The 25676-nt window shown below is 33.2% G+C and overlaps 1 protein-coding gene across 1 annotated transcript in view; it reads right to left on the bottom strand.

The window, feature by feature from the left end:
- The window catches only part of LOC111705043 (von Willebrand factor A domain-containing protein 8), a 32162-nt gene that overhangs the window by 1780 nt on the left and 4706 nt on the right, over positions 1-25676 (bottom strand). Inside the window, exons 6-31 of the mRNA XM_023477470.1 lie at positions 24441-24549; positions 23502-23595; positions 22209-22355; positions 21827-21929; positions 21423-21528; positions 21012-21055; positions 19458-19528; positions 18522-18608; positions 18157-18240; positions 17625-17700; positions 17293-17424; positions 17092-17096; positions 13035-13218; positions 12637-12709; positions 12253-12374; positions 12142-12193; positions 11959-12033; positions 8158-8306; positions 7350-7457; positions 6938-7076; positions 6401-6483; positions 5182-5323; positions 3862-3993; positions 2573-2582; positions 1869-1993; positions 326-1236 (exon numbers count right to left, since the gene is read on the bottom strand). Of these exons, the coding sequence (XP_023333238.1) occupies positions 326-1236; positions 1869-1993; positions 2573-2582; positions 3862-3993; positions 5182-5323; positions 6401-6483; positions 6938-7076; positions 7350-7457; positions 8158-8306; positions 11959-12033; positions 12142-12193; positions 12253-12374; positions 12637-12709; positions 13035-13218; positions 17092-17096; positions 17293-17424; positions 17625-17700; positions 18157-18240; positions 18522-18608; positions 19458-19528; positions 21012-21055; positions 21423-21528; positions 21827-21929; positions 22209-22355; positions 23502-23595; positions 24441-24549 (3363 nt within the window). The remainder of the gene's footprint in view (positions 1-325; positions 1237-1868; positions 1994-2572; positions 2583-3861; positions 3994-5181; positions 5324-6400; positions 6484-6937; positions 7077-7349; positions 7458-8157; positions 8307-11958; positions 12034-12141; positions 12194-12252; positions 12375-12636; positions 12710-13034; positions 13219-17091; positions 17097-17292; positions 17425-17624; positions 17701-18156; positions 18241-18521; positions 18609-19457; positions 19529-21011; positions 21056-21422; positions 21529-21826; positions 21930-22208; positions 22356-23501; positions 23596-24440; positions 24550-25676) is intronic.

Here is a 25676-nt window from a genome sequence, read left to right as displayed (position 1 = left end):
AAATCAAATCAAATCAACTATGCTTAAACTGTGTTTTTTGAAAAAAAAATTTTGTGGGAAATATGTAAAAAAAAATTTCCTGTTAAAAAAAATACAACACCGAGACAAAAATATGCAGACCTGCACGGATCCGGATTCAAGTGACAACATTTCAACCAAAACATCGAAAAAAAAACATTTTTGCTCTTAAAATTAGTTAGCGTCAACCAATGAAATTGAGAAACTTATAAAATTTTTGGATGGTTAATTCGATTTTCGGCAATTAACGAAAACAGAAAAATAAATTTTTTGAACTTTATTTTTTATCCAGGATACAGTCCTTTACTCTACAGGACGCATCCAGGATACAGTCCTTTACTCTACAGGACGCATCCAGGATACAGTCCTTTACTCTACAGGACGCATCCAGGATACAGTCCTTTACTCTACAGGACGCATCCAGGATACAGTCCTTTACTCTACAGGACGCATCCAGGATACAGTCCTTTACTCTACAGGACGCATCCAGGATACAGTCCTTTACTCTACAGGACGCATCCAGGATACAGTCCTTTACTCTACAGGACGCATCCAGGATACAGTCCTTTACTCTACAGGACGCATCCAGGATACAGTCCTTTACTCTACAGGACGCATCCAGGATACAGTCCTTTACTCTACAGGACGCATCCAGGATACAGTCCTTTACTCTACAGGACGCATCCAGGATACAGTCCTTTACTCTACAGGACGCATCCAGGATACAGTCCTTTACTCTACAGGACGCATCCAGGATACAGTCCTTTACTCTACAGGACGCATCCAGGATACAGTCCTTTACTCTACAGGACGCATCCAGGATACAGTCCTTTACTCTACAGGACGCATCCAGGATACAGTCCTTTACTCTACAGGACGCATCCAGGATACAGTCCTTTACTCTACAGGACGCATCCAGGATACAGTCCTTTACTCTACAGGACGCATCCAGGATACAGTCCTTTACTCTACAGGACGCATCCAGGATACAGTCCTTTACTCTACAGGACGCATCCAGGATACAGTCCTTTACTCTACAGGACGCATCCAGGATACAGTCCTTTACTCTACAGGACGCATCCAGGATACAGTCCTTTACTCTACAGGACGCATCCAGGATACAGTCCTTTACTCTACAGGACGCATCCAGGATACAGTCCTTTACTCTACAGGACNCCTTCCAAAGCTTCCATAACAAGTTATACCTGACTCCAAACCCTTACAAAGCTTCCATAACAAGTTATACCTCACTCCAAATCCTTCCAAAGCTTCCATAACAAGTTATACCTGTCTCCAAATCCAACCAAAGCTTCCATAACAAGTTATACCTGACTCCAAACCCTTACAAAGCTTCCATAACAAGTTATACCTGTCTCCAAACCCTTACAAAGCTTCCATAACAAGTTTTACCTGTCTCCAAACCCTTCCAAAGCTTCCATAACAAGTTATACCTGTCTCCAAACCCTTACAAAGCTTCCATAACAAGTTATACCTGTCTCCAAACCCTTCCAAAGCTTCCATAACAAGTTATACCTGTTGACTCCAAACCCTTACAAAGCTTCCATAACAAGTTATACCTCACTCCAAATCCTTCCAAAGCTTCCATAACAAGTTATACCTGTCTCCAAATCCTACCAAAGCTTCCATAACAAGTTATACCTGACTCCAAACCCTTCCAAAGCTTCCATAACAAGTTATACTTGACTCCAAACCCTTACAAAGCTTCCATAACAAGTTATACCTCACTCCAAATCCTTCCAAAGCTTCCATAACAAGTTTTACCTGTCTCCTAATCCTTCCAAAGCTTCCGTAACAAGTTATACCTGTCTCCAAACCCTTTCAAAGCTTCTATAACAAGTTATACCTGTCTCCAAATCCTTCCAAAGCTTCCATAACCATGAGCGCAGATTCCATCATTCTCTCCAACCTCTGGTCATGCCCGTTAAACCTGGTCAATAAAAATACATTAAAGGGACTGTACATATAATTTGAAGCAATTCTTTATCCTCTCATAATTCTTGATGCATGTATATATAAGTCACAATTTTGTGCGTCCTTATTGCTTGTCATTTAAATGCGTCCTGTGTGTCTTTAATGTGAAGTCTCATGTTCAAATGAATTCTTTTTTTGCCACATTTGTATGATAAAGTGAAGAATGTCAGCCGTTTTCAAGTTAATTAGAGAAACCCATAGGGGGGGGGGGACACCCTTCCCCAATCGTGAAAGGGTTAAAGGGGCTGTTTGCGTAATTTAAAGTGACCCTCCATCACTGCAAACCAAGAGGTGCACGATCTCACACAAAAATCGAACAGTAGTTTGCCAATTACTCCCTTTAAACTTAAGCTAAAAACAAGCGCGTTGCAGTTAAAAAATGTTTATGTCTAGGGCTACTAAAAAGGCTGTTACGTTGAGCCACTTAAATTTTCGAGACTGTCTAAAAATTCAATGACAAAGTTTCAGAGTGGACTATATATATGAGTGCCATTCAAATATGACAAAGCATTTGTTTCAAATCAAGCGTCGTGAACAAAAGGGGGCCAATTTTTACATTTACACTGTTGTCACTTGGAATATAGGTTATTGGTTAAACATGGGAGACTTTGAGAACCATTTTAAACTTTTGATTTTAAGCTCGTAAGTTTGAATTTGGTTTTCGTCTAGTCTTTTAATAACATTAACTAACTTATTTGGTGTGAATGAATCAGTTTTACAGCTGCATGGAATCGTAAATGTAAGAAAAAATACAGAATAACACCAATTAATTCGTCTCTAGAGTCTCATCTTTTGTGGGTAACCCTGTAAATCAAGAAGGCCAACCTGNCATATCAATGGGTGTATACTAGTAAGGAAATAAGTTTCAGCATATCAATGGGTGTATACTAGTAAGGAAATAAGTTTCAGCATATCAATGGGTGTATACTAGTAAGGAAATAAGTTTCAAACATGATGTGACATCTTATTGTTTGTATTTGTCGGGAAACAAAGTTGTCCCTCTGATAGGCACTTAACTAAACTTGGAGTTTGGAAACCAAGTTTTACATGAGCTGAGACAATTCCTGTATTTCAGGTAATAATTGGGCTTTTTAAATCAAAACTTGAGTGTTTTAGTCGTTCTTCTATTTCACAGTTTTATGGGGTCATTTTTAGAAATCCTTCATGCAAAGATGGCAATGCTCGATTCACAAAGTTCCCCTTAAAAGCTTTATCTGATCCAAGTATGAATAAGATATCAATTTTTTATAATTTTGAAAATTTCAAAATCATCAACAATCTATTTTCAAGCAAGAAAAAACGACAATATCTTCCAAATTACTGATTAAATACATGTTTTATAGGTACCAATGTGAATCGAGAATTGCCATCTTTGTATGAAGGGTCATTTGAAATTAGGCTTACAGTCTCTTAACAATATTGCAATTTGCCAATTTAACGCTACAATTGACGGCCAAAAATAAAATAAAACTCTGAAGAACCCTCCGTTCGGATTTATAAAAACTAGACTTCTAATTGTGGCTCTATCTGTAAGCATCTTCTGTTTTTACAGTAAAAAACAACAACAAAAAAAGCTCGCGGATTTAATAATACTTTTTTTTTGAACAATTAAGATTTTTTCAAAAATCAAAAACTTTGGAAAACAATTTTTTGTAATCTTAAGCATCCATTAACCTCCCCTGGGGTCATGTAAGGTCCCACACGATATTTGGGCATGATCGGTTCAGCCGTTTTATCGTTCATTGGATAAAGACGCACGCACAGCAAAGTATATATAGAATAGATACAAAAATAATCAGTTGAATTAATAAATTGTAAAAATTCCAACTGTGTTGTTGGCTGTGGATATACCTGTAAGTCCATCAATAAGCCTGTTATCGTCAAGTTCTCCTGAGGTTTGGTTCTTCAACCAAGTTCTATCCTTGGATTTAGCTTGGAGACTTGACAGGATAGTTCGCAGGTTTTGTACCTGGCGTCGTACACCTTAACACAGGGTTACAGGAATACCATAAGACTTCAGAATTAATTAAGTCTATACTCTCTTTGATTCGTGATTCCCTAGAACTGTAAAGGAATTGAGTCTTTAGAACAAAATCAAATATTTAAACCTCAATATCTTTAGAACACGATGTTGTAAACCTTTGATATTTCAAACTTAGATTATTTGATCTAACAGAATTCATATTTTGAAATATATAAGGTCTACAACATTTGGTTCCAAAGATACAGTGACTAGAAAATCAGAGTTTGTGGCAAAGACTCAATTCCTTTATCGTTCTTTGCAAAATCAATTAATAAAATAAGAATTTAGTCTGTTCGTAATAACTATTTGTTCTATATGTAAAGAATCATTTGGCATCTTTTCCAGTATTAACAATTTTAGCTGTTAACCTCTGCTCTTTAGATTGTCATTTTTTCAATTTAAAGTCGAATTTCGTACAATTGTTCTGTACAACTTTTTCTATGTAAATCGTGTTTTGTGCACTGTTCTCTTCAAATTTCGTGCGCTGTTCTCTTCAAATTCCGTGCACTGATTTCTTCAAATTTCGTACATTGTTCTCTTCAAATTTCGTGCACTGTTCTCTTCTAATTTCGTGCACTGTTCTCTTCTAATTTCGTGCATTGTTCTCTTTAAATTTGTGCACTGTTCTATTCAAATTTCGTGCACTCTTCTCCTCAAATTTCGTGCACTGTTCTCTTCTAATTTTGTGCACTGTTCTCTTCTAGTTTCGTGCACTGTTCTCTTCAAATTTCGTGCACTGTTCACTTCTAATTTCGTGCACTGTTCTCTTCTAATTTCGTGCACTGTTCTCTTCTAATTTCGTACACTGTTCTTTTTAAATTTTCGTATATTGTTCTCTTCAAATTTCGTGCACTGCTTTCTTCAAATACAAAGTATACTAGCAAAGTATACATATGCAATGGTTGGCAATTATAATGTTACAATGAGGACAATGTTTTGATTGTTAACAAGCTTTTTTTCGATTTACAAGCTTTCAATCAAAGAGAAGCTTTTTTAATTGACAGCTTATCTTGACTTACATATTTATGTGTGTATCAATGCTGTTTAACAGCTTGATATAAAATAAAATAGATATCGAAAGTCGTCTTCATTGTATTGATATAATCGCCGCCCACTGTATAAAGAGATGAATTCCCAATGAAATGAACCTGCAGAGTATTGTTGATAAAGTTGAGCGTCGTATTCTGACATCTGGATCTCGCGCAGGCGCTCTTCAAACGCTTTCCTGTTCATTTGCCGCGCAGCATTAGTAACATGTTCAGGTACAGTACGCTTCTCAGCGTCAGATAACTAAACAATACACAATTTCAAGTTCATGATGCATGTAAAATAAAACTAAAATAACACATTAATTTATTAATATCTAAATCTTTGCAATAAGGTAATTGTGTAAATCTTTGTACATCAAACTTTTACAAGTTGTTTTACCAGAGGCCCAATTTAAAGAATTTGAAGCCGCTGCTCAAATATGGTGTGTTTCACTTAAAGTTGTATTCAAGATTTAAGCCGGCGCTCAATTGAAACCGGTTTTTGTCGGATTTGAGACGCGGCTCAAATTCATTAAATTCGGACTCAGAATTTATAGTTTAAAATATCAAAAACCTAAATGTCAAATTGCAACAACAAAATAAACAATTTATAAATGAGTGTCTTTAAATGGTAAACAAAGGAAAACGTTCCTCGCCTTAAACTTGAATTTTCTAATTGTCCTAAATCTTTGCAACTTTAGTATCTGGTGTAAATCTTTGATATTTTAATCTTTGACAATTTGATTAACCAGATTTCACAGTTTGAAGTATCAAAGGCCTAGTCCGTCAGATTGAAAAAGAAATGAGGATAAGAAGACGAGAGTTTGAGGCAGGTATTCAATCAGTTGCCTTAGAAGCTAAGACATGCTTATCAATAAAATATCAAAACATCAAAAGTTAAAGTAAAAAAAACTTACTGAAACGAGAATGAAAGATTTTTTTCTCATGTTCAAGTATTTTATATTTATAAAAGCAACTTTTTAAACTGATCTTTCCAACCTTTTCTACAATTTACGAATAAAGAAAATAGAGGGACCCGTAAAATTGTGGAATAAAAAAGACGACTAAAAGACTTAAGTAATGATCCCAAAAAAGTCCAATGAACATAAAAAAAACTGAAATACAGGCTCATTTCACTTAAAAACGTTGATTTTTAAGCTACAAAACAATTTGTTTCACAACAAAATTAAATACAAATAAGATTGCTTAAAAGACGTCTCCCACGTTTTCCACCATTTTGTGGGTCCCCCTGTAGCATTCATACAGTACAGTTTATTGTATGCTGTATATAGCACAGTATAGTGTATTAGTATAGATCTAAGTAATTTGCTTGAATTACCTGATGAACTTGGTGTCCAGCATCTAGTCTGTAGGGTCCACCTTTACCCCCTAGTCCAGCAGTATCACGTCCACCAGTCCCACCTTTACAAGTATCATTAGTCCACTTTTACCCCCTAGTCCACCAGTCCCACCTAGACAAACAGTATCATTAGTCCACCCTACTCCCTAGTCCACCAGTCCCAGCTATACAAACAGTATCATTAGTCCACCTAACTCCCTAGTCCACCAGTCCCAGCTATACACACAGTATCATTAGTCCACCTAACTCCCTAGTCCACCAGTCCCACCTAGACAAACAGTATCATTAGTCCACCCTACTCCCTAGTCCACCAGTCCCAGCTATACACACAGTATCATTAGTCCACCTTTACTCCCTAAACTACCAGTCCCACCTATACAAACAGTATCATTAGTCCACCTAACTCCCTAGTCCACCAGTCCCACCTATACAAATCTTATCAGTAATTTTACATGAACTTGACCTGTGGCGTCATGTTTATATTGAAGTAATTAAATAATTTATAAGTTTACACACCTGCCCAGGTGTTTCCTCCAACATGAGGCGTATTCTCCGGATCTATTTTTCCATGCTTAGGAGAATCCACATCCAGTCCACTGGTTCGATCTATACTCATCCGGAGATCCTCATCCCCTCCCAACATCTTCCTCCACTCCTGCACGATAAGTAATAAGTAATATTCTCGTTAAAAGTGTCTTGGACACTTGACATTCCCCCTCGGTCTGAAAAAGAGCAACAACCCGTGATTATATAGTTATCTGTCCCTAACCTTAGCTGGAATAAAAACGAGACATTGCTAATTTCAGAGGTTGAGGCGGAAGTCCAAAAGACGGCCGTGGTTAAATATTTACACATGTAGTTTTACATACATATGAAGGTGCAGTTTGTAAAGTAATTATCTATTTATTAATCTATTTTCTTTGCTTACCTCATAACTTCTCTGTAGGTTAGCAACCCCAGTCTCCCATAATCTTACAGTACCAGAGTTATCTACAGATACCAGACCATCATTAGACATACTGGCCAGCCCTAGTACCTGGATACATTATATATTATATAGAGTTATCTACAGATACCAGACCATCATTAGACATACTGGCCAGCCCTAGTACCTGGATACATTATATATTATATAGAGTTATCTACAGATACCAGACCATCATTAGACATACTGGCCAGCCCTAGTACCTGGACATATAATATATTATATAGAGTTATCTACAGATACCAGACCATCATTACACATACTGACCAGACCTAGTACCTGGATATATAATATATTATATAGAGTTATCTACAGATACCAGACCATCATTAGACATACTGTCCAGCCCTAGTACCTGGATATATAATATATTATATAGAATTATCTACAGATACCAGACCATTATTAGACATACTGGCAAGCCCTAGTACCTGGAGATATCATAAAACATATTTTATATCAGGGGGAGGAGAGAGGGTGGTAATCTGAAAGTACCAGAGTTATCTAGTACCTAGATATTTATATAAAAATAATACAGGGATGAAATAATTATTAATTAGGTCCAGCCATAAATTAAAAATCAAATGAATGAATTAGAACTTATATCTATTTGTATCTAATGTTCTAATAATCAAAAATTAAATAAAAAAGTTATTGTTTCATAAATATGTTTGCTTATGAATAAGATTTAAGTTGAAATTTGCAGAATATGATTTTGATTCTGAAAAANCTGAATTTTCTATATGCTCACCTTGTCTGGATAAGTCTGTTTATACCAGGAAGCGTATGCAGACTCGTGCTGGGGTTCAGGTACAGGTATATACCTGACCTGACCAGCAAGTAGGTCAACTACCTCCAGGAATCCTACAGTAGATCCAACCACCACATGGTCAGCTACTCCTAGAGTACAATCATAAAATTGAGTAACTGGCTAGACATGGTAGTCAAGCTGAGAGTGCAGTTTGGATAATTTTTTTTAGAAATCATTTCAGACCGATAAGATAATTATATGGTGAATAATTGCTAAGTGTAAAAATTAAATCTTTAAAAGGAGTGTTTGCGAAAAATGAAAGGTAGGTAAATGGTTGATATTTCATAATAATTTTGTTTTTTCATGATCTGAGAGTTACTTTTGAAAACATTTATTCCTGTTTCGAGGATTTTTGATAATGAAGACGACATTTTAATATTTTCCAGGAATGTTTGAAAATCCAACGCCAGCGAAAATTATATAAACAACAAAATCAAAAATATTATAAATATAAATCGAGGATTTTTGATAATGAAGACGACATTTTAATATTTTCCAGGAATGTTTGAAAATCCAACGCCAGCGAAAATTATATAAACAACAAAATCAAAAATATTATAAATATAAACTATATACGAATGCGTGGAAAAATAATCGATTACTATTGTTTGTAATATCTGAATGATTTGTTTGGAATTAAATTGATTTGTTTACGGTCCGAGTTGAATGTTGCATCTTTCCGAATTTGTATGGGCGCTGCGTTCTTTGGTGTGAGTCGTTTTCAATAATTTTCTCCTTATAGACGCAACAGATAGAAGTAAGATTAGTAGCGATCAAAAGTGCTTTTTTATCACATTAAGCCTATACCCCCTTGCATTTTTCGCGAACACTCCCTTTAAATCTTCCTGGCACTCGCCCCCAGACAAGTTGTGGCGCAGTACATGTCAGAACATGGATTTTATTTGGTCAGGTAGTTTGGCCGCTAATCGACAACACACATCAAAATTTAAGATTTAGATCTAATATAACTTCGCTTTTGAAGTGCTTTTACGAAGAACAAAAAAGTTTTCAATTTGTAATATGTACTAACATGTAACTAAAGTAAACAGATATATTTTGTGAAAAAAATCTATAATTCTAGGGGCAATTCTAAAAAGATTTTGGACACATTGGGGGAAGCCATGAATAATAAAAAAGTGGAACTTGAAGCGTAGATAGTCTTTTAATCAATGATGAGATCTGCTCATATGAAATATTGAAATATTGATAGCTAATGCTTTTAATGATTATTTTTTTGTCAAATTGGTTCTAAGGTGTCTAATAAAGTTTCCTTGACAAATTCTAATTACTGGGACTTTTTGTTGGTCCAATGTTCTTGAAAACACCTGTACAAATACTGCTTATAATGAATTCTGGGAAACATTTCATACTCTTTTTGATTTGTACTTTCCTTTGCGCCAGTTTAAATTGAACAAAAACATACATCCTATTAATCCCTTCATGACTTCAGGTCTGTTAGTCTCCAGAAAACGTAATCACAAGCTTTACAAAATTTAAAATCCAAACCGACTCCGGAAAATATAAAAAAGTATCAAATTTATAGAAGTATTTATAACAAAACCTGTCGCAAAAGTAAACAAATGTACTTTGAGAAAAAAATTTATAATTCTAAGGACAATTCTAAAAATATTTGGGATACATTGGGGGAAGCCATATTAATAAAAAAAGTGGAACTTCAAGCGTAGATAGTCTTTTAATCAATGATGAGATTTGCTCAGATGAAATATTGATAGCTAATGCTTTTAATGATTTTTTTTTCTCAAATTGGTTCTAAGGTATCTGATAGTGTCCCCCCGAAAAACTCTAATTACTGGGACTTTTTGCCACCTCGATGTTCTAATACTTTTTTATAGATCCTGTAGTTCCGTCTGATATTGCTTCAACAATTTCTCAGCTTGAAAAGAAATCTTCTAAAGATATAAAGGGTATCTCGATAAATTTTTTATGCACAATCTCTTTCCAAATTTGTGTACCTCTTGCACATATATTTAATCTTTCTGTGCAAAATGGAATATTTCCTGATAATATGAAAACCTCCAGACCTATCCCTGTTTTTAATAAATCTGGTTCACCTCTCGAAATGAAAAACTATAGACCATAGCTATTATCAATGCTTTCTCCAAGATTTTTGAAAAAATTATTTCTAAAAGACTTGTTTCTTTTTTGACACAAAACTATTTTTTCTTTCAAGAAGAATTTGGATTTCTCCAGGGTCGAAGTACAAACCATGCTGTAATGAAAATACTCAATATTATTACCTCTGCTTTAAAGGAAGGGGAATATTCAATTTTAGTTCTGCTTGATGTACAAAAGGCCTTTGACAGTGTTAAACACTCTATTTTACTTAACAAACTTGAAAATGCAGGTATCCGAGGGGTAGTCTTAGACTGGTTTAAAAGTTATTTACCTAATCGCAAGCAAAAAGTTCAAGTAGGATCCAAGATATCAGAAAATACTTCTAATTTGAATATTGGCGTAATCCAGGGTTCTATCTTAGGAGTTATCCTTTTCTTAATTTCAATAAATGACATTTCCAATTGCTCTGAGTTTTTACGATCTGTTCTGTTTGCCGACGACATTTCATCTATCCTTTCTGATTCTAATTTTAATAATTTGGTTTCATCTGTTATGTTACATAAATCTAAAGCGTGGGTTCTCATTAAGTATGAATTCTAAAGCTCCACGCTTAACCTTCAAACAAAATACTTAGCCCTACCTTTCAGCAGACAAAGAACCCTAAATCCACGTAAAAAACCAGATATTTCCGGATTAAACAAAACATCAAATACAAAAACATAAATATATTTTTTCACAAAAACTAAAAGATATAAAAAACTGCACCAATTCTATTTCGTTTATTAAAATAACAAATTGTAATAATATGACATATTAATTAAAATTTATATATTTTTATGAAACCCCTACACTGGCTCCCTGGCTACACCAAGAACGTAGACCTTGAACAAAACAGGTAACTTCAAGCCTGCAAGACAAACCAACAAGCAGTTCAAATCAGGACCTGAGCTAGAGAGGTTCCTCCAAGTCTCCACAACATAACCTATTTGACTCCGTAACAAATTACGTAAAATATAGATCCTCCTTGTTATCTTCTATAGATAGAAACGGTATTTAGGTAAATTTTTTACGCACAATCTCTTTCCAAATTTATGTACCTCTTGCACATATATTCAATCTTAAACTATCCATGTTTTTAAGAACTCTGGTTCGCCTCTCGAAATGAATAACGATAGAACCATAGCTATTATCAATGCTTTCTCCAAGATTTTTGGAAAAATCATTTCTAGAAGACTTGTTACTGTTTTGACACAAAACATTTTTTTCGTTCAAGAACAATTTGGATTTCTCCAGGCTCGAAGTATACAAACCATGCAAATACTCAATATTATTACTTCTGCTTTAAATGAAGGGAAATATTTAATTTTAGTTCTGCTTGATGTACAAAAGGCCTTTAAGGACAGACCGGCTATGCTAGGTAGTTAAACTGAGTACGCAGTGTTGTGGACAAATTCTATTAGGATTCATTTGAGACAGTTTAATTTCTTATCAATTTTAACTTTTCCTTAAGTTCTTTCATCTTTAATATCTATAATAAACTGTAATAACTGATTAAGAAAGTTCATTTTGAATTTTGAGTTTGAAATGTGGAAAGTAGAGGGCGTCCCTAAAACTCTGATTGATTGATTGATTGAATTGATTTGACCATCTGCCCCGTAAATTCACCTGTTTTAGGAACATCCTTTGTAGGTATTGGTCGAACTATCTGACAACTATCTTTTAGGAATACATAGTCACGACCTGCATCAGTATATTCATTATTAAAGAACAAATTTTAAACTTAAAAAATTTACTATTATTCAAATTTACTAACTTATTCAAAAAAAAACTTTAAAAATGTCCACCTACCAGGATTAATATATTTCTTTATATTTTGATTTCCAGGAGCCTGGTTTGTTTCCTGGAAAAAAAAACGTTTTTTATTGTTTGTTTTTGTTTAACCTTTGTTCATCGTCTAACCTGAGTCCTAGGCCACGAAATGATTTCGTTACTTGAAAACTCGAGTTCCGGGAATCCTAGAGCTAGGTTTGCGTAGTTTCCTGGACTAACAAACATTGTGTTCGAGATCTTGATGTTCTCTCCTGAACAGTGAACATTACCATTTGTTCAGATAGTAGGGGCATTCATTTATTTCGGAACTTAAAAAAATTAAAAAAAAAACTTCTTAAGATACTTTTGCACAAAACTTATTTCAATTTAAAAAAATTTAAGGAGACAGTCATTAATTTTTCAATTAAAAAGTTTATTCACAAATTATTATTTCATAAAAATACTTAAAGAACAGAAAATTCAACGTAAAAAAACATAAAAAAAAACTAGATAAATTGCAAATTAAAAAAATACCTAAAGTAAGTTTTAGTCCAAAATCTGTCAACCCCTGTTTCTCCAGTGCAGTGATACTCTCTATATCGGAAGTCTTAACATATTTTTAAAAACATAAAATATCTTAAAAGAATTTAATCTTTGCCACAAACTCTACTTTTCTAATCATCTTTGCAACCCAACTTTGTAAACCTTAGATATATCAAACTATTAATTCTGTCAAACCAAATAGTCTGAATTTTGAATTAGAAATTTCGAGTTTGTGACAAAGACTTAATTTCTTTCCTGATTTATTGAAATTGATATTTTGAGTAAAGTGATATGTATTTTGAAATTTTTTTTAATGAAGAATAAACCCTTAATATATTGGTACAAGTTATCGAATTTGGTAAAACAAATCAGTACAAACAATCAAATACCTGGAGTACAGTATACCTGGAGTAGAGGAGAATAGGAGTACAGTGTAACTGGAGTACATGAGTATAGGAGTATAGTATTCCTGAAGTACAGGAGTATTGGAGTACAGGAGAACAGTATACCTGGAGTACAGGAGTATTGGAGTACAGTATACCTGGAGTACAGAAGAAGAAGAGTACAGTATACCTGAAGTACAGGAGTATTGAGTACAGTATACCTGGAGTAAAGAAAAAGAAGAGTACAGTATACCTGGAGTACAGGAGTACAGTATACCTGGAGTACAGAAGTACAGTAAACCTTGAGCATAGAAGTACAGGAATACAGTATACCTGGAGTAACAGAGTAGAGTATACCCGGAGTACAGGAGTAGAGTATACCTGGAGTACATGAATAGAGTATACCTGGAGTACAGGAGTAAGTATGGAGGGAAGAGGATCCCCGGCCCCATCCTTAATCAGCAGAAACAGAATAGTCTCAGGAACAGGAACCGGGACACCATCCTAATATTCAAATTATTTCAGGAACATGGACTTCATCCTAATATTCATATTATTTCAAGAACAGGAACTCCATCCTTGTATTAATATTATTTCAGGAACGGGACTCCATCCTTGTATATATATATATAATTTCAGGAACAGGGACTCCATCCTAGTATTAACACTATTTCAGGAACATGGACTCCATCCTAATATTCATATTATTTCAAGAACAGGGACTCCATCCTTGTATTAATATTATTTCAGGAACGGGACTCCATCCTTGTATATATATATATATAATTTCAGGAACAGGGACTCCATCCTAGTATTAACACTATTTCAGGAATATGGACTCCATCCTAATATTCAAATTATTTCAGGAACATGGACTCCATCCTAATATTCATATTATTTCAAGAACAGGAACTCCATCCTTGTAATAATATTATTTCAGAAACTGGACTCCATCCTTGTATATATATAATTTCAGGAACAGGGACTCCATCCTAGTATTAATATTACTTCAGGAACAGGAACTCCGTCCTAGTATTAATATTATTTCAGGAACTGGGACTCCATCCTAGTATTAATATTATTTTAGGAACTGGGACTCCATCCTAGTATTAATATAATTTCAGGAACAGGGACTCCATCCTAGTATTAATACTATTTCAGGAACAGGGACTCCATCCTAGTATTAACACTATTTCAGGAACATGAACTCCATCCTAATATTCATATTATTTCATGAACTGGGACACCATCCAACAAATAATATTATTTCAGGAACTGGGACTCCATCCTAGTATTAATACTATTTCAGGAACAGGGACTCCATCCTAGTATTAATACTATTTCAGGAACAGGGGCTCCATCCTACTATTAATATTATTTCAGGAACTGGGACTCCATCCTAGTATTAATACTATTTCATGAACAGGGACTCCATCCTAGTATTAATACTATTTCAGGAACAGGGATTCCATCCTAGTATTAACACTATTTCAGGAACATGGACTCCATCCTAGTATTAACACTATTTCAGGAACAGGGACTTCATCGTAGTATTAATATTATTTCAGGAACAGGGATTTCATCCTAGTATTAACATTATTTCAGGAACAGGGACAAAAAAATACACTTTTTCTTTCCAAACTAAAGATAAAATATATCAGAATGAACCAGAGATTCAATGAACTGCCCCATTGATATTGATAGCTATTTTGATCGTTAATTATGCTTTGATATTTGTTGTGTACATGTCAGAAAATTACTTTAAACTCTAGTTATTCGAATTAGTGTATAAACTATTTTGCATATGATAAATTTGAACCCTGATCTCTAATCGTTCTCCTTAAATCTATTTAATTGAAATATTTTGTTATTATTACTAACATTAGGTGGAAAAAATAATCAAAACAGCCAAGAGCTATTTTCCACCTAATTGCTTTATACTTGTACTGTTAATATAATCATCAATTTTGTGATTGTAAACTCTATCTNATAATCATAATAATAATAAAAATAATAATAATAATAATAATAAACAACCTGGATTGAAGAAGAGTAGTTTATTCTCCTGAGCAAAATCTGGGCAGAACCGGAAGTGTTCAGAATCATGATCAATTCTTCTTCCTGATAAAACATGGTTTTATAAATTACTTTTACTATTATTATAAAGATTTATTCTCACACAAAGTGAGAACAAGAACTCTAGAATAGGAAGACGACCTTTAGACTCAATTTATGACTAAAGGGTCCAATGAACATGAGAGACATCAATTGTGCAGTCGAAACAGACTCATTTCCCTTAAAAAGTAATATAATAGTAAATAGTAAAACTATGTGCTTCGTAACAGCATTCAATACACCTAAATATTCCTTTAATGTAGTCTTCCTTTTCAATAGTTTTATGTTCTCACTGTATATTAATGGTGTTGCACTAATCTTCAATTCTTGATCTCAATATTCATTTTTGAACCTTGTTCCTTTAATTTTACTTGTTCTGCCATGGGGTTCCGAACAAAAAATTTCCATTGTCCAAGAGGACATATCTTATCTTTTGGACAACGTCAATTATAACTGCTAGATCCAAGAATTTACGAAGTTTTGATCTCAGCTCATCTTCATGAAATGATAAACTCCAGCTTAATTGGTGAAGAGGGAGATTAACAAAATAATTGAAAAGAAACTTTGTGTTAGCGACAAACTCTAATATTCTAATTCCTATATCTTTGCAACCTAAGATGGAATTTAAAGAATTTGAGCCGTGGTTTAAATCTGCCAAACCCCGGTATAAATTAAGCGCCGGCTTAAATCTTGAAAAATTTGATACAATTTTAAGTGGAACCAACCATATTTAAGCCGAGGCTTAAATTTAAACCGCCGCTCAAATTCTTTAAATTCGGTCACTAATTATAAAGTTTGAAATATCTAAAGCCTACGATATTGGGATTTAAAAATCTGAGTTTGTGGCAAAAACTTAATTTCTTTTTACGTAAATACAGAGACTTAATATTTTTTTATCTCTATATAATAAAGCTCTTTGCGCATATATATGTTCGTTATAGCTGGCCAAACAGGTGAGCCAAATTTTCTAAACAAATTTAAGGGAACCCATGGGAATGACAGAGGCTACAATTTTTTTTGAAATTTTTGAAATCTCACGGGCAACGCCGGGCACTTCAGCTAAAATCATAATTTAATACCAAGCGCGGGTAAACGGAGGGAGTAACTATAACTAATATAGACGCGGGTTCTTTAGCTTCACAAATATAAAAGATTTTACGAAATTTACGATCATCAGCTGCTGAAGACTCGAGCCTTAAAGAGAGAAAAACCCAAGATGGTTGGTTCTTACTAAACTCAAGGCCATCCAAAACCCGGGTCTTGACTTGAGATTTACTTACTTTACTTACTAAGCAGACGCAAAGACCGGGTTTTACTCGGGTTTAAGCTTTTAAAATCTCATCTTTGGAGTCAAATATTTATTAAAGGGATTCTTCGGACTTTTAAATTACATGCATTGCATGATAACCATTCATCCTCTTGCAATCTTTTATGAAAACTAAGAAATAGTTGACATTAAATTCCAAAAGTATTCTCTAAATTGATTTAAGACATAAATATTAGTTAGAAATATTAGTTAAACATTGCAAAATTCTTTATGACATTTCTTGAAAAAGAAAGAATGAAGACAACAATGTTAATTTATTTCCACAGATGTGTAAGATTCCTGCCAAATGTTTTTTCATAGATTTTCATCGGCCAAAAAATTGAAACAACTTAGCATGTTTGTTAATTGTTACAAGAAAAACATAAACATAAAAAAAAAGAAAATGCTACATACAGGGTGTCCCACATCATATTAGATCGTTAATCGGTCAAAATTACGACTTTCGGTACTAATCAAATAATTTAAGAAGAATGAATTAATTTCAAAAATTGAATAAGGCTTGAATAAGGCTAATATAAGTATTTTCTTGCGGAAAAAGCTAGGTTTTTCGAGGGACGCTCTGTACGTAGTGGGTATCATTGGATTTCTTGAAGGAACTGAAGGGTGTAGACATAGTTTTACGAGACCTTAATTATAAGATTTCTTACTAACATAGTAAAACTAGGATACCTCACTTGGTGGGGTGGGCACTTGGTTGTCCCCTTCTTATTTGAGAGAAAGAAAAACAACCTTCCGTTGCGGGCCTGGATAGACTATGAGAGGGGCATGAATTACTGTTTTTAGCAAACATTTTAATATTGTTTAAATGGCCTAAAATCTGACCTCGTCATGAATAGCCAGAATATTCTTGAACTTCCCCCCAAGAGGAACCATCCTCGGCCGGCAAATCAGGTTCTGTCGACGCGTGTCAAAATATTGATTCAGTGTCATCAAACTGCACTTGTCGTCTGTCGTCTAATTTTATTCTTACGTATTTTTGAAAAATTTAAGTAATCCATCTTCTATTGTTAGTTGTTTATTATAACCACAAGTAATTTACTTTTTTGATCAGTAACTATAAAAAAACCACTTAGATTTGTGCTTTTAAATTAAGATAATTAAGTATCAAATGATACTACGTATCAAATGAAAGTTAAAGAGATGTAAGAATATTCCTTCATGGAGTAGAGGAAAACTGGATTAGCTGTGATCACATTTATTGTATCATAAAGAGGACGGTTATGCTCATCCCTAGAAATAAAATTAATACTAGAAAAAGTTTTTTTTCTAATTTTCATATCCTTATATCTTTGCAACCCGAAAGTTTAAAGAGAAGTGATGTTTGGTGGTGATGATATAATGTTTTTATTTTAAAATACGAAATGGATTTTTTTATTCACTCATATTTAAAACAATACTTATTGCAAAACATGAGAAAAAATGCCTCAAGTCCCAAACTGTTCAGCGTACAACATTGTGAGGTTTTTCCGAGTTCTGATTATTTGGTTTTGAGCTTGTGGTATTTTAGCGTTGTAGACTATATATTCTGTTAGATTGGATTGAAAAATTTTAGTTTATGGCAAAAACTAATTTCTTTATTTAAAAAAAAAATAAAAAATAAAATAATAATAATAATAATAATTATAATAATAATAATGATGATACTATTAATAATCATAATAATTACAACAACAATAATAATGATACCTGAAGACAGCTACATCTCCCACCACTGCTGAATCATGAAAGGGAAGGGAGAAATAAGACTGAAGTTCAGAAAATCCAACTCCTCTGTTAAAATATGTTTAAAGATTTTTAAAAAAATATCAATTATGTACATTGTAACCTGTACACTATTTTTGGACTCAGAAAAGGTTCCACAAAATTTTAGAAGTTTTTCAAATTTTTAAAACTTTTTTTACTGAACATTTGCCTTTCTTTCAGAGAAGATATTTTGCACAGACTAAAAAACAAACAAATCAATAATAGTTTTTTGGTTAGTTTTTTTTCGTCCCAAAAACCTTAAAAGTTTTTAAATACGAACGAACTCAATTGCCCAACATGCACTGTACCTAGCTTCTACACGATCTAATACAGATGATGACCGATTAACCAGCTGTGTTGATCCCATACTTATTCCACTCTGCTCTATGGGTAATCTACAGATACTAGAATATCAAACAAAGTCGGTGTACTGCAGCATAAAGTATAAACACAATTAAAACTATCTACGTGTGTTTATTTTCTTAAAAAAATAAGGGGTACTGAGAAGGAATTGTCGACAAAGTTATGAGTCACCCTGAAAATAATTAAAATTGGAAAAATCTTATGATTTATTTTAAGAATAATAGATTTTCTAATTAATTTAAATTATAATGTTGAATCTGGTTGCAAAGATATATGGATTAGAAATTCAAGCGATAAATTGGTTCCTTTTAAAGTAATCTGTTATAACAGGAGCGTATACTGCATTGTAACTTAATGTAAACTTTTTTCTTTCCTTTAATTTTTTTTTTAATCATAATCTTGGTAAAATTTGAAGAATACGAAACAATAGTTTAAATGAGTATTTCGTAGAAGGGTAGAATTGTAGAAAACAAAATGAAGGAAAAATGATTAAAGATGAAAAAGGCTGTAAACTTATTTTTAAGTAATCCTTCAATTAAAAAGCGGCACATGTCCGATTCACAACCGAACCCTTAACAGCTTTTCTGATCAAGTATGAAATAGATATCAATGTTTATAATTTTGAAAATCTGATTATCTTTAATTGTGGTTTCACTACTAATGTGACTTCCGCATTTCTACTGCAGGGAGACATACAGGAATTATTACAATCAAACAGTTTCGAACCTAGAAACCACAAATATCTTCCACAACATTATTGAACAAAAGGTTTCAAGGGTGCCGTTGTGAATCGGGCATTGACATCTTTACATAAAGGGTTACTTATATTTACGCGTACAGTCCAATTAAAAACAAATAAACCGGTTCTATTTGATATTCTCCTGAATTGTCTTCTGTTTCCTCTTCCTTGAGACCAAGTACCGGACACTACCTTGGGTGGAAGTGGAATCTCCTAAATATTAAATTGTATTAAGATTTACTAAAACTAGAGATTAGGCTTTCGTGTTCAAGACTAGTCTGATTACATAAATATATTTTAATACTTGCTGTCACTTTCGTGTTCAAGACTAGTCTGATTACAGAAATATATTATAATACTTGCTGTCACTTTCATGTTCAAGGCTAGTTTGATTACAGAAATATATTTTAATACTTGCTGTCACTTTCGTGTTCAAGAAAATGAAATATTTGACATGAAAAATCAAGTTTTTTCATTCTTTTTCATACTTTTTATACTTTATACCCAAAAATTATTAATTTTTCAACATCATTTTTCCCGAATTCAGCGAATAAAACTTAAAAAATTAAATAAAATGCCGGGAGGGGGGGGGGGGGTAATGATTATTTGGGAAAATATACACGCCTGCTATTGCTAAAAATAGTTTAAATAGAAAATATCAACTTTGCTAGGCTGATTTTAATTCTAAAATATAATTTTTTCTATTCTGATTTAAATTTAAAAATATCGCCTTTGCTAGTCAGATTTTAATAAAAAAGGTCTTCTTTGCTAGACTGATTTTAATCAAATCAGATTACTTTTCTTAGTCTAATTTTAATCAATTTATATAACCGTTGCTAGTCTGATTTTAAATATATAAAATCACCATTGCCAGTCTGATCTTGAATAAGTAATATCCCCTAACTTGATTTTAATCAAATATTATCACCTTTGCAAGTCAGATTTTATTCAAATAATATCATCTTTGCTAGTCTGATTTTAATGAAATAAGATCACCATCGGCTAGTCTGATTTTAATTAAATAATATCACCTTTTCTAATCTGATCAAAATTAAAAAATATAACCTTTGCTTGTACGTCTGAATCAATTAATATCACATTTGCTAGTCTGATTTTAATTAAATGATATCACTTTGCTAGTCTTATTTAATGAAATAATATCACCTTTGCTAGCCTGATTTTAATCAAATAATATCACCATAGCTAGTCTGATTTTCATAAAAATAATATCACCTTAACTAGTCTGATTTTGATTAGATATTGTCACCTTCACTAGTCTGATTTTAATTAGGTATTATCACCTTTGCTAGTCTGATTTTAATTAGATATTCGCACCTTTGCTAGTCGGATTTCAATTAGATATTTTCACCTTTGCTAGTCTGATTTTAATCAGGTATTATCACCTATGCTAGTCTGATTTCAATTAGATATTATCACCTTTGCTAGTCTGATTTTAATTAAATAATATCACCTTTGCTAGTCTGATTTTAATTAAATAATATTGCTAGTCTGATTTTAATTAGATAATATCACCTTTGCTAGTCGGATTTTAATTAAATAATATTGCTAGACTGATTTTAATTAGATAATATCACCTTTGAAAGTCTGGCTTTAATCTAATAAAAAAACCTTTGCTAGCATAATTTTAATTATATAATATCAATTTTGTTAGTCTGAATTTAATTAATAATATCACCTTAGCTAGTCTGATGGATCTAGTGTCTGTACCGATTGGTATTCCTGCAACAATAACTTTGTTTACAAACAAAACAGAACACAGTTCAGTGCAGTACAATAGAAAAAAATTCAAAAGTCAATATATATTTCAATCGAACTAATTTTTACAAATTTTATCATTCTATTTTCTTAGGATTTTAGGACAAAATTATTTTTTAACACTGAGTATTTGAGAAAATACATCAGCCAAGTATCTATAATATTTCTAGGGAAAAATTTAATTGATTTCCTTAAAAAAAATCAAAACAAAAATTCTAAAGATCTTCAAACTTCATGAACTATGTGTTTTGAAAATAGAAAAAAAATATTTGAACTATTACAAAATTTCTATGTTTACACGAGGATGTCATCTAACTTGTTGTTCACATACCGTGCTTGTGCAGGACGTCCTTGAGGGTGTCCCTGGTCTCCTTGGAGTAGGAGTCAAAGTCAAACACGTTCCTCACTACCTGGGCCAGCCCGTCGGTAGGGTACATCTATATAGATGGATAGATAATTAGATAGATGGATAGATAATTAGGTAGATAAATAGATAGATAATTTGCTAGATAGATAGATAATTTGATAGATGGATAGATTTGAATGGTAAATAAGTTGCTAGATGAATAGATTGATTGGATATCACAGTAGATCAATAGATAGTTGGATATATCTCATCAACAGACACTAGATAGATAAATAGATAGATAGACAGATACATAGAGAGATATATAGATAGATAGATATAAATAAATAGCTAAATGTATACTGTAGGTATATTGTATCTCTAGCTACCTGAATATGTTTAACAATGTTTACAACCTCCCTAGTAGAGTAGGGATATTGTATCTGTCCTTCATCTGCCATACTTCGTAGTTCAGAGAACGTTTTCACAAGCCTAGGTAGGTAGGTAGGTAGGTAGGTAGATAGATAGATAGATATATCATAGATAGATAGATAGATAGGTAGGTAGGTAGGTAGGTAGGTAGGTAGGTAGGTAGGTAGGGAGGGAGGGAGGGAGGGAGGCAGGTAGGTAGGTAGGTAGGTAGGATTGGTAGGCAGGTAGTTAGGTAGGTTGGTAGGTAGGTAGGTAGGGAGGGAGGGTTGCAAAGTAAGTATATAAATTAAAAGATTAAAGTTTGTGGTACAGACTCAAATCCAGTATTAAGATAGATACCTGCGCATAATGTCCTCATTAACATCCGGTCCATACTGCTTCAGCATAGACAGTTCTGACTCCATACTAGGATTATCTATAGCGTGACAACTGAATAGATCACCAAGGGATCCAAAGAAATCATTCCCAAGGAATGGAAAACCGGGTCTAGACAGCACATGTAATGGGGTTTCAATTAATCAGTATCAGGGGTGTATACAGGAATTTGTCCAACGGGGTCAGTACCTAAAAACCATCCAGTGTCCGAATTTAATGAATTTGAGCTGCGGCTTAAATCTGCCAAAAACCGGTTTCAATTAAGCGCCGGCTTAAATCTTGTAAAATAGAATACAATTTTAAGTGAAACAAACAATATTTGAGCCGCGGCTTAAATTTAAGCCTCTGCTCAAATTCTTTAAATTCGGCCTCGGGAAACCCTAGATTTCACTGATCCAAGGCGGGGGGGTGGGGGGTGGCATGTATATGCCTATGACCAGAATAAAATGAACGTCGAAAGACTTTGTCAACAGGACTGTAAAAGGACTACAAGCGTTCCTTCTATGCAAAGACGACATTGCCTAAATCAAAAAGGTCCCTTTAAAAGCTTTGTCTGATTAAGTATGAATTAAATATCAATGTTTAAAATTTTGAAACCAGATATATTAATTAATCAGGGTTTCTCTACATGCACATTTCTACATCAGGAAAACATAAAGAAATTTTTAGAATTTAACACTTTTAAACCTAGAAAAACTAAATTTTCTTAAACATAAGTAAAAAATTATTTATTTATGAAATTTAACAAAAACATACAAAATAAAGTGTTTCAGGAGAAAATATTTAAAAACCTCTAAAAGTAGAGGTTGTGGGAATATTTCCCCCCAATTCTAAAAAAAATATAAAAATAGAAATTCAAGGAAAAGGAAAGGAGAGGATAAGAAAAGTTACATATTTATTGTTTACACTATATTTAATGTAAATTAGTGGTGGATTGTTAGTATTTTTCGACGACGAACTAACAACTTTTAGAGATAAAAATTATAGATTTATTTGTAATGTTAAAAAAAAGTTTTAAAAAAGCTTTATGGAGTGTGAAAAAGATATAGGTTCTATGAAAAACGGGCATTTTTAAGCATCTTTTTAATTCGCGCTGATTATTGAACATATAAATGTTTCAAGGGTACCGTTGCAAATCAGGCATTGCCATCTTTGCATGGAGGGTTACTTGAAGATACACATACAGTCCCTTTAAGAGAAAAAAGTGCCATAAATGACCATTATGATAAAGTTTTTTTTTAAATAAGTGTGCTGTTCCTGTTTGCTAGAACAATCATCCTAAAATCTGGATGAAGCCGGATAATGTTTTCTCCGGTTTCACTGCTATCAACTCCAACAATCCTTCGTCCATCTAAACATACCTTAGGGGTTAACAAGGAAATACATTTTTTAAATCGTCCCCCCCCCCTTCTATAAGTGTGTAAGAATTAAAAAGAAAGTATTTGCTGATTTACGGAAAGTACAGGATTGGACGTTTTTGGAGTTAAAAAAAAACAAGAAGAGGGGGAAAACTTGCCATTTAACGTCAATTATTTTTCTCCAATAAACTCTGAAAATGAATACCCCTGAGCCATTAACGATTTATCTGCAATCTTGACATCATTTTGACATTTAACAAATGCCCGCCATTCATGAATAATTCAATCTCCCCTGACTCTGGTATTCTTGAGTATATTAATATATAACCTGACACTGCTATTCTTGAATATACTAATATATAACCTGATTGAACCATCTCCCCTGACTCTGCTACCCTTGAGTATACTAATATATAACCTGACTCTGCTATTCTTGAGTATACTAATATATAACCTGACTATGCTACTCTGGAGTATACTAATATATAACCTCACTATGCTACTCTTGAGTATACTAATATATAACCTGACACTGCTATTCTTGAATATACTAATATATAACCTGATTGAACCATCTCCCCTGACTCTGCTACCCTTGAGTATACTAATATATAACCTGACTCTGCTATTCTTGAGTATACTATTATATAACCTGACTATGCTACTCTTGAGTATACTAATATATAACCTGACTCTGCTACTCTTGAGTATACTAATATATAACCTGATAGGACCATCTCCACTGACTCTGCTACTCTTGAGTATACTAAAATATATAACCTGAAAGGACCATCTCCCCTGACTCTGCTAGACTCTTGAGTATACTAAAATATATAACCTGAAAGGACCATCTCCCCTGACTCTGCTAGACTCTTGAGTATACAGGTCACATTAGTCGGAGCTTTATCAGCCTCATCAATTACAAGGATATTACCAGACCTAGCAGCCTGCAAATAATTATTCTTCTTATCTTGTGTTGCGCTTTTTTCTATAATATTTAAAATAAATTTTCTCGTGCAATGGATTGGACAATCCATGTATAACCTTGCAAAATTTGTGCAAAATAATTAAATAATATATCTTTATGGTGTCTTAATTTCCAAAATTGCAATTTTTTGAGAGAATTGTTTAGGCCTATTTTGAGACCTATTTTGAGACCAATTTTGAGACCTATTTTGAGACCTATTTTGAGACCTATTTTGAGACCTATTTTGAGACCCATTTTGAGGCCTATTTTGAGGCCTATTTTGAGACCTATTTTAAGACCTATTTTGAGACCTGTTTTGAGACCTTTACTCTGCGTACATATTGAAACCAGTTCTCTCTGGGCGGAATTAGTAAACAAGAATAGATGCATCAGTGTCCGTCTAGTATCCGAGGAGGATAAAAACATTTAATTTTGAAGATTCACATAATAGTTTCCTCAGAACCAAAATATTTCATAGATTATTTCTGTAAAAATGGATTCCATGTCACTGTCAGGGTTCGACATCCGTCTTGTGTTTACTTTTCCGCTCAAAGACGGTACACTGCATTACAAAACATGCGTACACCTCTGAAATCACTTTCCTTGCATTAGTACCATGGGATTACTCAGGTTAGGAATTGAATTTTTGCAACAAACTCAAATTTTCTAATCTCTTTATCTTTTTAACCTAATGCATGATGGCGTGAACAATAGATATTTCAAACTTAGATTATTTGATTATTTATAAAACGTCGTATTCTTAACTTATTGTTAATGGAATTATGCTGCAGATATTTAGTTTTTATTTGAGAATTATATTGAGCGCTTAAAAACAGTTCCCGCATATTTCATGGGTATTTATATATTTTTCCAATTACTCAGATGAAGGTATAATAGCGTAAAATCCATTGAAAAATTGCCAAGACAACATTAGAAATTAAAAAATCAGAATTTGTGGCAAAAACTCAATTCCTCTTATCTTGCATATTTTAATTAATTGGCAGAATTTAAATTGAGAACATTTTCATAGAATCCAAAAAGATGTCATTTAAAAAGTGATTAATTTCTACCTGAACCAAAGAACTATTATTTAGTTTCTACCTGAAT

This window comes from Eurytemora carolleeae, unplaced genomic scaffold (genome assembly GCF_000591075.1).
Source record: "Eurytemora carolleeae unplaced genomic scaffold, Eaff_2.0 scaffold18, whole genome shotgun sequence".
Classification (NCBI taxonomy): domain Eukaryota; kingdom Metazoa; phylum Arthropoda; class Copepoda; order Calanoida; family Temoridae; genus Eurytemora; species Eurytemora carolleeae.
Note: the sequence above shows the minus strand (reverse complement) of the source record. Positions and strands in the feature narration are given on the sequence as shown.